This window comes from Rhineura floridana, chromosome 8, assembly GCF_030035675.1.
Source record: "Rhineura floridana isolate rRhiFlo1 chromosome 8, rRhiFlo1.hap2, whole genome shotgun sequence".
NCBI lineage: Eukaryota > Metazoa > Chordata > Lepidosauria > Squamata > Rhineuridae > Rhineura > Rhineura floridana.
The window spans coordinates 27,702,592-27,719,751 of record NC_084487.1 but is presented as its reverse complement, the minus strand read 5'-3'; the positions used below and the strand labels follow the sequence as shown (position 1 = coordinate 27,719,751).

At 45.4% G+C, this 17,160-nt stretch overlaps 1 protein-coding gene across 2 annotated transcripts in view; it reads left to right on the top strand.

Annotated features, from left to right (window-relative positions):
- Positions 1–14,310: 14,310 nt before the first annotated feature.
- The window catches only part of DENND5B (DENN domain containing 5B), a 160,089-nt gene continuing 157,239 nt past the window's right edge, over positions 14,311–17,160 (top strand). For both annotated transcript variants that reach the window (XM_061638703.1, XM_061638700.1), the window contains exon 1: positions 14,311–14,706. In XM_061638703.1, the coding sequence (XP_061494687.1) occupies positions 14,586–14,706 (121 nt within the window). In that variant the 5' untranslated portion in view covers positions 14,311–14,585. The remainder of the gene's footprint in view (positions 14,707–17,160) is intronic.

Genomic DNA, 17,160 nt, shown 5'->3' with positions numbered 1-17,160 from the left:
AAGTCCTGTCAGAGTAAACATTTCAAATATAATGCTGCTCACACAGTGGGAACCTACAGTATGCCCAGATTGCCCTGAATTTCTGATGTTATGAGGACATCTAGTGATCACAGATTTTAGTACAATTAATACTAACAGTATCGTCAGTAATATCTAAGGCCCAGGACTTCTGCATCATTATTTCCACTGCCCCAACAAAGCTTTCATTGGTTCCTGTTGTTGCTGTTATGTGCCTCCAAGTCGATTACGACTTATGGCGACCCTATGAATCAGCAACCTCTAAGAGCATCTGTCATGAACCACCCTGTTCAGATCTTGTAAGTTCAGGTCTGTGGCTTTCTTTATGGAATCAATCCATCTCTTGTTTGGCCTTCCTCTTTTTCTACTCCCTTCTGTTTTTCCCAGCATTATTGTCTTTTCTAATGAATCATGCCTTCTCATTATGTGTCCAAAGTATGATAACCTCAGTTTCATCATTTTAGCTTCTAGTGATAGTTTTGGTTTAATTAAAAATACTTTATTATATTTATTCTGCATTCTGTTTCCCCTGTTCTCAGGGGGAAAGGTGAAATATAAATATTTTAAGTCGGGGTAGGGAACCTCGAGCCAGGGGGCCAAATGTGCCCCTCCAGGCCTCTCTATCTGGCCCTTGGGACTCTCTCCAGGCCACACATCTGTGCCCAGGCCACATCCTCTCTAGCCTTGCTTAAAAACCCTCCTTGAGTATTTTTGCCTGGCTGGAACGTCCTTGAACCCTGATAAAGTGTCTTGCTTGCCTGAATGGAGTGTGTAGAAACTTGCCTACTGTACAAAGATAACATTTACATTTGTTGCTCTGCCCACTACCGGCATGTAGTCCCTGGAACTTTACTCGGATGGGGATGCAGTCCTTGGGCTGAAAAAGGTCCCCCTTCCCCCACTTCCTGCTTTTAAGTAGATAACATAAATAACAGCCACAAGAGTATCCTCCTCTTCCTTAGCAGCTGCACTGATCTCTGCTCAAGGGAATCTCTCTCTGGTATGGGTGAACAACTCTAATGGAGCTATCCTATATGAGCCTCCCCTGGTGTTGGGATTTTCTGGAGAGGTTCTCCTCTCCGTCCTGCCAAATTCAGACTGCATTTGGTGGGAATTTGAGAAAGGGCCTTCTCAGTGGCTGCACCCAGGCTCTCTTTTCTTACATTTATAAGCCACTTTATTGGGGGTGGGTAATGAAGGTGCACTTTGTGGCACGAAGGGCAGATACCAAATGGGTGGGCAATCCATACAAAACTACTGACAGTCCAGAAGTGTCCTCAGGCAGCTGGCGGCCATATAGATATCAGCAGGGGGGGAAAGAGTGAGTGGAAATAAACAACCAACCTACCATGTGGTAAATGTGAGGAAGTCTGCAGGCTTCTTAAATGTGTGCCAAAATACAGCAAATATGTAGCTGGTATAGCACAGTGGGGAGGAGAGCCTAGGTGGTAGTCCAGAGTCTGTGAGTTCAAATCCCTGCTTGTGTCTCCTGGGTATAAAGGGCCAACTAAAGCTCACCCCCACAGTGAGTGACTCAGGGGTTATGTGCCCTGCCACCTGTGCAGCCGTGGGCAAACTGCATAGTCCCAAGGAGCCCAGTTGCCCCCAGTTGGCAGTTGCAGCCAAGGAAGGGGCTGTCTTGTGCAGCTGTGGCAAGCTGAGCAGGCCCTAGCCAGCTGGGGAGGACTAGCCTCAGAGGGAGGCAATGGTAAACCCTTTCTGAATACCGCTTACCATGAAATCCCTATTCATAGGATTGCCATAAGTCGGGATCGACTTGAAGACAGTCCATTTCCATTTTCAAAATACAGCAATGCATATGAGCTAGCTGGTATTGTAGCATTGTTGTTGGTTCACCTCTAGTTACCCAGTTACATAGGAAGCTGCCTTATACAGAGTCAGACCGTTCACCCACCTAGCTTAGCATTGTTAACACTGACTGGCAGCAGCTGTCCAAGGTTTCAGGCAGGGAATCTTTCCCAGCCCTACCTTGAGATGCTGTGGGTTGAACTGGGACCTTCTGCATACAAAGTAGGCACTCTTCTACTGAACTGAAAGGGCCAAAGGTTTTTAAATTTTGTAAATTTTTAAATATTTTAATTTAACATTCTAAACTTAATATGATCTTAATTTAATCTCAATGGCAATTTTATTAATGTTTTATAATTGTACTATATATATATATTTTTTTCCACACTTGCTCATATTTTAATTGTGATTTTATTTGTTGTACACCGCCCTGAGAGCTTTCTGCTATAGGGCGGTCTAGAAATGTAATTAAATAAATAAATAAATTCCATAAAGGAAGCCACAGACCTGAACTTATACGATCTGAATAGGGTGGTTCATGATAGATGCTGTTGCAGGTCGCTGTTTCATAGGGTCATCATAAGTCATAATCGACTTGAAGACATATAACAACAAAACATATTTTGTAATGATTTTGTCTTGTTGTCCAAAATAAATTTAAATTGGCTGCATTTTGTAACTTTTCAACATAACCTTCTAGAAAGGTCCGCAATAAGTGTTATTTATTAATCTTGGTGTAGTGGTTAAGGTGTTGGACTACGACCTGGAAGACCAGGGTTCGAATCCCCACATAGCCATGAAGCTCACTGGGTGACCCTGGGCCAGTCACTGCCTCTCAGCCTCATGAAAACCCTATTCATAGGGTCATCATAAGTCGGAATCGACTTGAAGGCAGTACACTAAATTAATCTTGTATCCCACCCAGGGCAGCAATATCATATTATACACCTAATATTAGCATGCCCTCTACAGTTCATCAAATCAAGCATTGTGGCTGCAAGAGTAAGAGATCCGGACGGTTTCCAAAGGTTTTCCGGCTGATATGGCTGGCGCTTCTGTTGAAACCCTGGTTGAACTGTGGAATACAGAAATGACCAGGGCAGTTGACATGATTGCTCCTGAGCGCCCTCTCCTGTGTAGAGCTTGTACGGCTCCATGGTATACCCCAGAGCTGAGAGCGATGAAACTATATAGGAGACGGCTTGAGTGCAGATGGAGACGAACTCCTGGTGGATGCAATTACACACTGGTAAGTGCCTATGGTAAGCTGTATTTAGGGGCAGTGAGGGCAGCAAAAAAACCAATATTTTGCTGCCACTATCAGATCATCAATCTGCCGCCCAGCGGAGCTCTTCAGAATTGTCCAGGGGCTATTACACGCTGGCCTCAACGACATGGTAGGACCATCTGAGGCCCACTGTAATGAATTTGCTAGGCACTTCCAGGATAAAATCTTTAGCATCCGCCAGGACTTAGATTCCAGTGTTATAGCAGGTGAATCAAGTGAGGTATCCAGAGCACAGCCTTGTCCCGATTTCTTGGATGAGTTTCAGTTGGTACAGCTTGAGGACGTTGACAAGGTGCTTGGACAGGTTCGTGCAACCATTTCTGTGCTGGATCCTTGCCCTTCTTGGCTAATAAAAGGTAGCAGGGATGGACAAGCCGGCTGGGCCAGGGAAGTGATTAATGCCTCTCTGCAAGAGGAGGTGGTCCCTGGCTGCCTGGAAGAGGCGGTAGTGAGACCACTCCTGAAGTGACCCTCCCTGGATCCAGAAAAACTTAATAACTATAGGCCGGTGTCAAACGTTCCATTCCTGGGCAAGGTTCTTGAACGAGTGGTGGCAGGCCAGCTCCAGACACTCTTGGATGAGACCGATTATCTGGATCCATTTCAGTCGGTTTCAGGCCTGGTTTTGGCATGGAAACAGTCTTGGTCACCCTGTATGATGACCTCTGTCGGGAGAGAGACGGGGAGTGTGACTCTGTTGATTCTCCTTGATCTCTCAGCGGCTTTTGATACTATCGACCATGGTATTCTCCTGGGAAGACTGGCTGAGTTGGGAGTGGGAGGGACTGAATGGCGGTGGTTCCACTCATACTTGGTGGGTCGGCTCCAGAAGGTGGTGCTTGGGGAACATTGCTCAGCACCCTGGACTCTCCAGTATGGGGTTCTGCAGGGGTCATTTCTGTCCCCCATGCTGTTCAACATCTACATGAAACCATTGGGTGCTGTCATCCAGAGCTTTGGAGTGCATTGCCATCAGTATGCTGATGACATGCAGCTCTATTTCTCCTTTTCAAACCAGTGCCTGGCTGTGACAATAGACTGGATGTGGGCTAATAAACTGAGGCTCAATCCAGACAAGACTGAGATGCTGCTAGTGAGTGGTTCTTCTGACCAGATGGTGGATGTCCAACCTGTCCTGGATGAGGTTGCACTCCCCGTGAAGGAGCAGGTTCATAGCTTGGGGGTTCTCCTAGAACCATCTCTGTCACTTGAGGCTCAGGTAGCCTCGGTGGCACGGAGTGCCTTCTACCAACTTTGGTTGGTGGCCCAAATACGCCCCTATCTGGACAGGGATAACCTGGCTTCAGTTGTCCATGCTCTGGTAACCTCCAAGTTAGTTTACTGCAATGCGCTCGACGTGAGGCTGCCTTTGAAGACAGTTTAGAAACTGCAGCTTGTGCAAAATGCAGCGGCCAGATTAGTAACAAGGACCAGACGTTTCGAAAATATAAAACTGATTCTGGCCCGCTTGCATTGGCTGCTTGTATGTTTCCAAGCTCGATTCAAGGTGCTGGTTTTAACCTATAAAGCCTCTGCAAGGGTGGGGGACCTATTAAATTGGTCCGCCCTCGGAGATTAATGGATCCTGAGGGTTTCCAAAAGGCTCTGGGGTATTTTCCGACTGAGAAGACTGACGCTCCTGTTGAAGCCCTGGTTGAACTGTGGAATACGGAGATGACCCGGGCGGTTGACAGGATCGCTCCCATGCGCCCCCTCCTATGCAGAGCTCATACAGCTCCATGGTATACCTCGGAGCTGAGAGCGATGAAGCAAGAGAGGAGGCGGCTTGAGTGCAGATGGAGGCGGACTCCTGACTAATGCAATTATGCCTTGGTAAGTGCCTGCTCTAAGCGATATATAGCAGCGGTGAGGGCAGCAAAAAAGAGATATTTTGCTGCCAGTATTAAGGCATCACTCTCCCGCCCAGCGGAGCTTTTTAAAACTGTACGAGGGCTTTTACATCTTGGCCCTCGGGATACTATAGATTCATCTGTAGCCCGCTGTGAAGAGTTCGCTGGACACTTCCAAGATAAGATCGCTTGCATTCGTCGGAACTTAGACTCCAATATTATAGCAGTTGGATTCAATGAAGCATCCAAATCACGGTCTTGTCCTCATTTATTGGATGAGTTTCAGTTGGTGCAGCTTGAGGATGTTGACAAGATCCTTGGACTGGTGCGGGCGACCACGTCTGTGCTGGATCCTTGCCCCTCCTGGCTGGTGAAAGCTGGCAGGACCGGAACCGCCGGCTGGGCCAAGGAGGTAATAAATGCCTCTTTGCGAGAGGGAGTGGTCCCTGACTGCCTAAAAGCGGCGGTAGTGAGACCGCTCCTGAAGAAACCCTCCTTGGACCCAGATAAGTTGAACAACTACAGACCTGTGGCGAATGTTCCATTCCTGGGCAAGGTTCTGGAACGGGTGGTGGCCGGCCAGCTCCAGGGGCTCTTGGATGACACTGATTATCTCGATCCGTTTCAATCCGGTTTTAGGCCTGGGTTTGGTACCGAAACAGCCTTGGTCGCCCTGTATGATGACCTTTGTAGGGAGAGGGACAGGGGGAGTGTGACCCTGTTGATTCTCCTTGATCTCTCAGCTGCTTTTGATACCATCGAACATGGTATCCTTCTGGGAAGGCTCACGGAGTTGGGAGTTGGGGGTAGTGCTTGGCACTGACTCCGCTCCTACTTGGTGGGTCGTCAACAGAAGATAGTGCTTGGGGAACACTGCTCGACACCCTGGACTCTTCATTGTGGAGTCCCACAGGGATTGGTCCTGTCCCCCATGCTTTTTAACATCTATATGAAGCCGCTGGGTGCGGTCATCAGGAGTTTTGGAGTGCGTTGTCACCAGTACGCTGATGACACGCAACTTTATTTCTCCTTTTCCTCTTCCTCAGGTGAGGCTGTTAACGTACTAAACCGTTGCCTGGCCGCAATAATGGATTGGATGGGAGCTAACAGACTGAAGCTTAATCCAGACAAGACCGAGACGCTGTTAGTGAGTGCCTTCTCTGCCCAGATGGTGGATGTTCACCCTGTTCTGGATGGGGTTACACTCCCCTTGAAAGAACAGGTTCGTAGCTTGGGAGTTCTTTTCGACTCTTCCCTGTCTCTTGAGGCTCAGGTAGCCTCAGTGGCACGGAATGCTTTTTACCATCTTCGATTGGTAGCCCAGCTACGTCCCTATCTGGACAGTGATGACCTCGCCTCAGTCGTTCATGCTCTGGTAACTTCTAGATTGGACTACTGCAATGCGCTCTACGTTGGGCTGCCCTTGAAGACAGATCGGAAAGTACAGTTAGTCCAGAATGCAGCGGCCAGATTGTTGACGCGGACCAGAAGGTCCGCACATATAACACCTGTTCTGGCCTGTCTGCTCTGGCTTCCTATTTGTTTCCGGGCTAAATTCAAAGTGCTGGTTTTGACTTATAAAGCCTTACACGGCATGGGACCGCAATACCTGGTGGAGCGCCTCTCCCAATATGAAACTACCCGTACACTGCGCTCAACATCTAAGGCCCTCCTCCGAGTACCATCCCATCGACAAGCTCGGAGGGTGGTGACTAGAAATAGGGCCTTTTCGGTTGTGGCCCCCGAACTGTGGAATGGTCTTCTCGATGAGGTGCGCCTGGCGCCAACGCTGCAATCTTTTCGGCACCAGGTGAAAACCTTTTTATATTCCCAGGCATTTTAATGTGTACTATTAATATTTATTGATGTATTTTGCTATTTTGATTATTTTTGTTTGATTCCATTGTATTATTGTATTTATATATTTTCTGATTGTTTTATTATTATGTACACCGCCCAGAGAGCCCTTGGGCTTAGGGCGGTATATAAATAAATAAAATAAATAAATAAATAAATACGTGGCTTGGGACCACACAATACCTGATGGAACACCTCTCCCGATACAAACCCACCTGTACACCACGCTCAACGTTAAAGGTCCTCCTCTGGGTGCCTCCTCCGAGGGAAGCTGGGAGTCTGGCAACAAGGGAGAGGGCCTTCTCAGTGGTGGCCCCCAAATTATGGAATGATCTCCCTGACAAGGTGCATCTGGCGCCAACACTGTTATCTTTTCGGCACCAGGTCAAGACTTTCCTCTTCTCCCAGGCATTTTAGCATGTGTTTTTAAATTGCGTTTTAAAAATGTGTTTTTAAATTTGTATATTTGTTTTTAATGTTTTTAATTGTTGTAAACTGCCCGGAGAGCTTCGGCTATGGGGCAGTATACAAATGCAATAAATAAATAAATAAATAAGTTTATACTGGTTAGGTGCTGGTGTCAGCCATCTTGGGTGTTTTCCTTGGTTTTAGGGTCAAAGTGATTTCCTTAGGCACAGACAATTTTTATGCTCAGAGGTTACGGGTTGGGGCAGTCTTGACTTCTGGGACATAATTCTTCTTGGCTTACAGACAGGGCTTCCAAGAAGAGTAACACTAAAAGGAGGGGCCTTCTGCACTGGACAACTAAAAAAAAAAAATTCAGACAATAATCCTAAACATACATACTAGCAAATAAGCCCCATTGAACACAGAAAGACTTCCCCCCAGGTAAACATGCACAGGATTGAACTAAAATACATATTTTGTAAAACTAGGGTGCATGAGATAGGGTTTGATTGACGAACATTCTAATCCTTTATGGCAAATCCTAGAAGACTTTAATAGTGTCAGCTTTTGACCCAGTTTGGAGTGGCAGCTTCTGAAAGGTAAAGGCTTCAGAGGAGGCTAAGAAAAAAGGTTGTGATGAATACAAGAAGCCTTAGGAACTGAAAAATTAAAAGGGAAAATAGTCACTGTGAGCAGAAAAGCCAACAAGTTTTTTTTTAAATGTCTCTATAACTGAACTTCATACTTCAGGAGCTGGCCATGAATCGAGATGTACATTAGAATGGAAGTGATAACTACTGTTCATTTTAATTAATCTTAAAAAGTCAGAGTTCTGAGAAATAACCATTTTTTCAGGTGCAAACGCCTTGTCGTGAAAAGTGCTTTGTTTACAGTTAAATGCACCCTTGCTTGCTATTAAAAAACATGCAACTCTAGTTATATTGAAGCAGTACATCTTAAATCTCCATAAGGATTGTGGAATAAATTCAAAGAAGATGTGCTGCTCATCTTGGTTTGTTCAGAGGGGCCAGGATTAAAAAAACTGTGCAACTAACACACCTAAGAGAGTTTTGCTTATTTACTCAAAATATAATCCCACGTAATTCAATGGGATTTAGGCCAATGAAATTGTGCAAAAGACTGAGTCACTGAGTGCAAGCCTAAAAAGGTTTACTCAGAATGAAGTCTTGTTCCTAGGTAAGTGTGCCTAGGATTGTAGCTTAATCCTATGCATGTTTATTCAAAAGTAAATCCCAGTATGTTCAATAGTGCTTATTTCTAGGTATACTGTTCTATACCTGGGAGCAAATTCAAGCTGAATCAAAGGAAGTCCAACTAATCCAGGGTTTATCTACTTTGGCTAACGGCTGATCTCACTATCCCACTATCAGAGGGAATATGACTCTGAATGCTAGTTTCTGGAAACTGCAGAAGGGGAGAGTGCTATTGTGCTCAGGTCCTGATTTTGGGCTTCTCATATGCATCTAGTTAGCCACTTTGAGAAGAGGATGCTGGACTGGTGGGCCACTGGCCTGTACAAGCAGGGCTCTTACATTCTTATGATAGAGGTGCTTTCTAGGTGTGCTCCTGAAATCTTTTATAGATGTTAAAATGTGCTTTGTCATTAAATGTTGTTTGAGGTTGTGCTCAAAGCTCCACTCCCATATTTCACTTGTGTAATGTCCGCCCCATCTGCCTCATTCAAACTCTGGCTACCAAACCTGTTCCCGTCCATGTCCACCATTCTCTCTTCAGTTTTGGAACACATATGCATATGAGCCAGTTCCCATTGACTGTTTGCAGTTTCCATAACATTAGTCATAAACTGGGAGGTAATATATAGCAAAGAATGTAATCCACCCAGCAGTATGCAACAACCATTGTGTAGATACTCTGCAAACTGTGGTAGTCCGTACAGGAGTCATGCAGGTACATCAAGCCATACATAAGAAGGAAATTCACACATACACAAACACACACACACACACACACACACACACACAAAATCCAGTCCGAGATACCTTATTCCCTGACCTCAGCTGCTGCAAATGATTACAACACTAATATAAGACAGCATACAGAACAAAACAAAAACAGTCAAAGAGTCTTGTGGCACCTGAGAGACTAATAAATGTATTATGGCATAAGCTTTTGGACTTAAGCCCACTTAATTAGATGCATGAAGTGAAATCTTAGTTGCCAGTTATATAAAGGAAAAAATTGTAAGGTGGGATTTGAAAGGCAATGAGATGCAAAAGTTACAGTCAGTGATAATTAAAACTTAATATATCAAATAGGTATGCCTTTTACAGTAACCTTTTAAACTGGTGATAATTGCTGAGATGATTGTATTAACAGTATGACAGGGAACCATTTGCAAAAAACAGTCACAGATAGCATAGATTTCCTGGCATTGATAAGCAGCTTTATATAGCATGATAGTAATCTTTTATTTTGATTTAACCAAATCACTTAACACGATAATAATTGCCGAGATGATTGTATTAACAGTAGAGCAGGGAACCAATCACAAGAAGCAGTCATAGATAGCACATATATCGTGACATTGGTGAACTAATTAACACATGTAGTGTGATAAAACTCTTTTGTCTTGATTTAACCAAATCACTTCACAAAACAAATAGCTTCAGATCAGCAAGGAAGCCAAACCATACATTTACTAATTCAGACACTGTGCCTTTCTTTGTGATAATCATCTAATATCTTCCAACATCTAAAACATCATGCATAAAAGATAAATATTTAAAGATAACTCAGTATCGGAACCAGATTAACAATAACAGTCTGTGGGAGACGAAAAGCCTCTCTTAACAAACATGTCTTGTTCGGCTTCCTAAAATCAAGTATGTAGGTGACCTGGAAAACTTTTCTGGTCTAGACATTCCAGAGCACTGGAGTAACTACTGTAAAGACCGCCCCTGGCCTGTATCACTCTCTTCCAAACCTACTTCATGGCAGCCAGAGCAGCACTTACCCTGGCAGCCTTAATGAGTCAGAAGAAGTGTACACATCCCTGCTTTGATGGATAAGCTTTGGGTCACCTAAAATCAAACAAGACCAAGTCTTGGAGACTGTTCCCTCAGAGATCCCTCAACATTGACTCCAGCCCAAAAAGCTGTTTTCATGCATTGCGCTTGAACACATGATGCTCCAAGGCCACACTTAGAAACTGGTGTGTATGTGTGTTGCACCTTGGCTACCCCAAATAATACACCACGAAGAGAGTATCCCTTACGGTACCTTAACTACATATCTGCACGCTGCTTTGTTCCTGTGCAAGTCACTTGGTCTCAACATAATATCGCCGCACCAGTCATGGCCAATAAGAAGCTGAGGGATTTGCAGCCCTAAATGAGCTTGGGTTACCTCAAATCTCACATTCCTGCTAGAGGGAGGCTATCCTATGTATGATCTCTTCTTAGCATCCTGTTTGGCCAAAAGCGTGGTTTTCGTGATCTCAAGCACAATGCCCCTGGGGAGGGCAGCTATGAGAGAACTAGAAAAGGTCCTCAAATGCAAAGATGCATCACTGAACACTAAAGTCAGGATCATTCAGACCATGGTATTCCCAATCTCTATGTATGAATGTGAAAGTTGGACAGTGAAAAAAGCGGATAAGAGAAAAATCAACTAATTTGAAATGTGGTGTTGGAGGAGAGCTTTGCAGTTACCACGGACTGCGAAAAAGACAAATAATTGGGTGTTGGAACAAATTAAACTAGAACTATCACTAGAAGCTAAAATGATGAAACTGAGGTTATCATACTTTGGACACATAATGAGGAGACATGATTCACTAGAAAAGACAATAATGCTAGGAAAAACAGGAGGGAGTAGAAAAAGAGGAAGGCCAAACCAGAGATGATTCCATAAAGGAAGCCACAGACCTGAACTTACGAGATCTGAACAGGGTGGTTCACGACAGATGCTGTTGGAGGTTACTGATTCATAGGGTTGCCATAAGTTGTAATCGACTTGAATGCACATTACAACAACAACCCTGGCAATTATTGGTGCGTGAATATCATGCTTGATATTTACTTGCACTAAGAACATAGGAAGCTGCCTTATACAGAGTGAGGCCATTGGTCTGCCTATTTCAGTATTGTCTGCAGGGGACATTCCCAGTCCTACCTGGAGATACCTAGGATTGAATCTGGGACTTTTTGCATGCGAGGTGGATGTTCTGCCTCTGAGCTATGTCCCTTTCCCAGCATGCAGTTGGTTGGTCTGGATACAGTGCCAGGGCATCTAGTAGGGCAGAGGTGGGCAGACTTCAAGCTTGTGGAATCTGCTTTATTTCCCTCTCCCCAGAGCTCTGAGGCATATCAGCTGGAACCGATCAAGAAGAGATCCTGGCCCTCCTCTGTGTGGCAACCTTTCAAGTACTTGAAGAGTGCTATCTTACTTCTCAGTTTTCTCTTATCAAGGCTAAACATGCCCAGTTCTTTCAGTCTCTCCTCCTAGGGCTTTGATCATCTGCGTTGCACTCCTCTGAACCTGTTTACGTTTGTCTGCATCCTTCCTGAAGTATGGTGTCCAGAACTGGATGTAGTACTCCAGATGAGGCCTGACCAGTGCCGAATAGAGGGGAACTACTACTTCATGCGTTTTGGAAACTATGCTTATGTTAATACAGCCTAAAATAGCATTCACCTTCTTTGCAGCCACATTGCACTGTTGGCTCATATTCAGCTTGTGATCGACCACAATTCCTTGTGGCATTGCTGAGCCAAGTATCCCCCATCTTATAACTGTGCATTTGGTTTCTTTTTCCTAGGTATAGAACTTTGCAATTACCCCTGTTAAATTTTATTCTGTTGTTTTCAGCCTAATGCTTCAGCCTATCAAGATGCCTTTGGATTTTGTTTCTGTCCTCCAGGATATTAGCTATCCCTCCCAATTTTGTATCATCTTCAAATTTGATAAGCTTTCCCTGCACCTCCTCATCCAAGTCATTAATAAAAATGTTGAAGAGCACTGGACACAGGACCTTGCCCTGCAGTACCCCGCTTATTACCTCCCTCTAGTTTGAGAAGGAACCATTAATAAGCACTCTTTAAGTACTTTCTGTAGCCAAATGTGGATCCACCTGGTAATTGTTCCATCCAGCCCACTTTTAGCTAGCTTGCTAATCAGAATATCATGGGGCACATTGTCAATAGCTTTGCTGAAGTTGAGCTATATTATGTCCACAGCATTCCCACTTACAAAGGTTACCCGATTAAAAATGAGGTAAGATTAGTCTGGCAGGATTTATTCTCGATTAATTCATGTTGGCTTCTAGGAATCACTTAATTTTTTTCAAGATGCTTACAGACTGACCATTTTATAATCTGCTCCAGAATTTTCCCAGGGATTGAAGTCAGGCTGACAGGTCTGTAGATCCTCCTTTTTGAAGATAGAGACATTAGCTCTCCTCCAGTCAAAAGACCCTTCACCCATCCTCCACAATTTCACAAAGATAATAGACAGTGGTTCTGAGAGTTCTTCAGCCAGTTCCTTCAGTACTCTAGGATGCAGTTCATCAGCCCCTGTAATATCAGTACATCCCGATCTTCCTTCTGTAGTAGGGAATAGTGGCCCAAAGCTCATTTGGGAGTGTACTACCCCCAGTTCCTCATTCATAAGTATATTGGTCATGACTGGCATGAGAGCAAAAACAAAGCTTTGGTGCCAGACATGATGCTAGGATGCTTCATGAATCTTGGAGGGGACAGTCCCCCAGTTATGATTCTGTCTTTTAGGATGGCCCAAAGCTTTTTCTTTTGGGGGGAGTGCACACACAGTTAATTTTTTCAAGAATCTTATGAAGCTCTGTTGTAAGGAAGTAGAAACTAGGAGTTGTCTTCAACTCCTACTGAAGGGAGACCCATTGAAATTAATGATCCTAAGTTAGTAATGTCATTAACTTCAGTGGGTCTACTCTGAGTAGGACCAACATTGAATATCAGCCCAGGAATCAACTCCAGCCTAATGTGAAAGTAGATCATGTCATTCACTTTAATGGTGAATAAAGACCCAATACTGTGAATTGTGGGTGAAAGGCTTTGTTGGTGCTGCTGCAACCAGGGACTGTTCAGTTGGTGCTGACCTGTGACAGGACCATTTTCAGTGCTGGCTCCCCATTTGTGGAATGCCCTCCCCAATGAGGTGTGCCTGTTTCCATCACTATTGACTTTCAGGAGGAAGTTGAAAACATTCCTGTTTACCCATGCATTTGATGGCTGAAGGAGACTGTTTCCTAGCAGCTTGGAGATCACTAGATGGAATAATGTTTTTAAACTGTAATTGTGTTTTAGAATGTTTTTAAACTGTCTTTAGAATGCTTTTCTTTTTGTTGCTGTTAAATTGTTTGCCACCCTGGGCTCTTTCAGGAGGAAAGATGGGATATAAGTTTAATAAATAATAATAAAGCTACATAGGAATCTGTATTACCATTTTAATCTTTAGACTCAATGCTTTCTCTGCATTGGGTCTATAACAGATTGATTAACCAGGATGCTCTGCTATTAATTTCTTCTTTGATAATACAGGGCTTTATTTTCACTTAATATAAATGCATACATTCCTGTTGTGGGCATGATTGATCCATAATTAAATTTTAATGCTGGCTCAATTCCTTTGGTTTGCGTATTCTTATGCTTTCTTGTGGAAGGATTCAGGACAATCCTCTCAATGTATACTCAAAACAACCCCCTCCCCAAATCCAGTGAAATTTACTTTTAGATAAATGGATAGAAATGGATAGAAAAACTGCCTGAGCGTCACTATCCTAGTTTTCTCGCAATTCCTTTGGCTGTTTGAACTGAAACAGCCACTCTCTTTCTTAAGAGAAGAACGTAAGGAAGTACCAACGCCCCTTAAACATGCCTGCCCTCCACCCCCTTCCCCCCCAATCGGATATTGTGCTCTGAGCCATCTGAGGATTTGCTTTTCTTGCGCGCAAACCGTGGTTTAAATGTCCCGCCGAGGAGGCGGGGCGGAAGCGGGCTGGTGCTGTCCTTTTCCCTCCCGCGGCGCTGGTTGGCGTCTGATCTGCAGGGGGAGGCGGCAGAGACGGCGGCGGGACGGTGCCTAGCTGGGCTCGAGCGCCGGTTGCAGCCTCTGCTGACCAAGGGGCGCCGTCGCCGGCACCAGCGACGCTGCTGCTAGCGTTAGCAGTCTCGGCCGTGCGCCCTGCAGCGAGGGAGGCCGCTACCCGGGTGGACTTGCGACATGGAAGAAGCGCAGCTGCTGCTGCTGCGTTAACGGCGCCGCTTCTGCCGCTCGGTTATCGCCCGAGAAAGCCCGAAAAGGGGAGCAAGACGCCGAGCCCGGCTCGCGCAGGAGGGATGAGCGGCAGCGCTGCGCCCCCCGGGCCCGGCTCGGGCTCAGCCTCCTGCCGTTTTGCCCACTACTTCGTGTTGTGCGGGATCGATGCCGACAGCGGGCTAGAGCCAGACGAGTTAGCCGGTAAGGAATGGCAAAGGAGGGGGGGAAAGAAGGAAGACAAAGAGGGCGAGCCTAATCCTGTCCCCTTTTATACCGCTCGGCTGCGCTCCGTGCGCGATGCTTCCGAGGCGCGTCTCCCCCGGTCCCGATCTGGCCCAATTCCGCCTCTTTTCCTCCCGCGGCTGCCTTGCCCGCTTCCCAACTCCCCGGCTTCATGCGCCCGGAGCCCGTTCGCATCCCCTCCCACCCCCCATGGCTGCTCTCCCCTGCGTTGTATGCACTCAGCTCTGGGATCCGCTTGAATATTCTCCGCCTACGTTGCGTTACGCTACATACACCGCCCCCCCCCGCGGCAAAGATCGCATCGACGGACGCGGGCGGAAGATCTCGCTCAGTACTCTGTCCGGTCGGAGCGAGGAGATACTGTTGGGGGATGGCACTCTGTGGGGCTGCGCGCCACCAGCAAGGCCCCACACGCCGCCCGAGACCCCACCATGCTCGGAGTCTTTATTTATTGTGCTTGCAGCTCAATCTCTTTCTCCCCGCCCGCCCCCATAAGAGCTGCGGTGACCGGGAACCCACCTCCAAGCACCCTTATTTGGATCCTCTCGAAATCAGCCCGTCACCTTTTTTTATTTGGTTCTGGAATCTCTTTGCTGCTACCCCACAAACGCATTCAGCCTTGATTTCCCAGGCAAGGATCTTTAGGTCTTAATAGCAAGTCTGGCTGTTCCTCCCCTTTTCTTTCCTCACCCCCTTCCCAAAATCGTGGTGCTTCCGAACTGCAGTGGGTAGGTTCGTTTATGTCCCTGCCGAGAGAAAGCACGTTTCAGTGCAGTCGGCGTCCTCATCCGCGCTCGGGCTTTATCTCCTCTTTCCCCTCCAGCGCGTCGAGGTAGCTGCCATCAGCCAGGCCTTGGATGTTGTGTTGTGAAAGTCTCGCCCGTCGCTCGCTGTCGCAATCACCTTCCTTTTGAATCGCCGCTAAGTTGGGTCCAAAGAGCAGGAAAACCTACCTTTGTAACTACTTGGGGAGACGGCATTCTTTTTGCTTCTGTTCTCTGGCCTGCTTTCCAGGACCCGGAGGGGGTGCCTTTAAACCTCTATCCTGGCATTAGATAGTCAAGTTAAAACTCTCTGCTGCCATCAGAGGGAATGATGCTAATCAATATTTCAACATACATCTGACTTTGATAGCTGGCGGCCAGGCAGTCACTAAAGCATGTAAGAAAAAACCTGGGGGCAAAGACTAAGATTTATTTTTTTTGTACAGTGCCTAGTAGCTTTAGGATTTTTAGAAAAAAATTGCAAGAAGGCAGAAAGATCTGTTACCTGTTTATTACAGTTATGTCCTACCTTTCCTCCAAGGAACTCAAGCTGGCATATCCTCCCCATTTTATCATCGCTATCCTGTGAGGTAGTAGGAGAAGGTGACTGGCCCAAGGTCACCCAGAGAGCTTCATGGCTGAGTACGGATTTGAACCCTGGCCTTTCAGGTCCTAATCCAACACTCTTAACCACTGTACCACGCTGGTTGTTTACATAATGTGTGAATTCTGCTCTACAATATGCCTGTAATATTGGATGGACCTCATGCTGAAGTTCGTTGTTGCTTATTAATCATACCATCCTAGTTGTTTTACTAGGCACCCTATGGAAGTTGAGACATGGTGATGCTCACAGGTTTATAAAACTAGAAGATTCTGGAGAGGAAATGTGCTTAAGAGGCATTGTTTAATGAAAAACCTACTTTTTAAATGAATAGACTGCCATCTTGGAATTCAGTGAAATCAGTAATCCAAGATAAAACAATTATTTTGCATTAACTACCAATTCAACAGAGCCCCCATATCCTTATCTGCCCAAAAGCTTACCAGTGGCAGCCCTATCTTCTCCCCCTCATCAGTATCCGGGTATGTTGTCTTTTTAGCTGTAAGGGTTTGGTTGTGAATGATTAAAATTGAGTCTATCTGCCGCCCCTAATCCTAAAAGCATTTGTGCATGCTGCTGAAAATATTGCTTGTATAATTTTGAGTGGTTTCAGCAGGATTTCTCAAACATAAATTGTAACTGTTTTTAAAGCTGGAGAGATGCCAGAGGCTTTTTTCTGCATAGCCAGCTGTGGAAGGAGAAAACAATATTTTGAAATACAGAAATGGGTTTGTAGGAAATCACAGACCCACCCAAAATGGCCTGCGTTGGATTCATGGTACTTCCAACTTTGAAGATAGGTTAAAATCAAATTGTATATCTCATTCTGAAAAAATACTCCTCAAATTCTGCAGTATGATGACTAGCCAACACAGAGAAAAGCAGCATCCAAACTTCAGTTTCATTCATTTGTATGTAAAATAAAAACTGTTGATCATTATTGCTAAATGTCAGGTATAGGGAACCTGTTGCCGTCCAGATGTAGTTGGACTTCAATTCCCACCAGGCCCAGTCAGCATAGCCAGTGATCAGGCATGGTGGAAC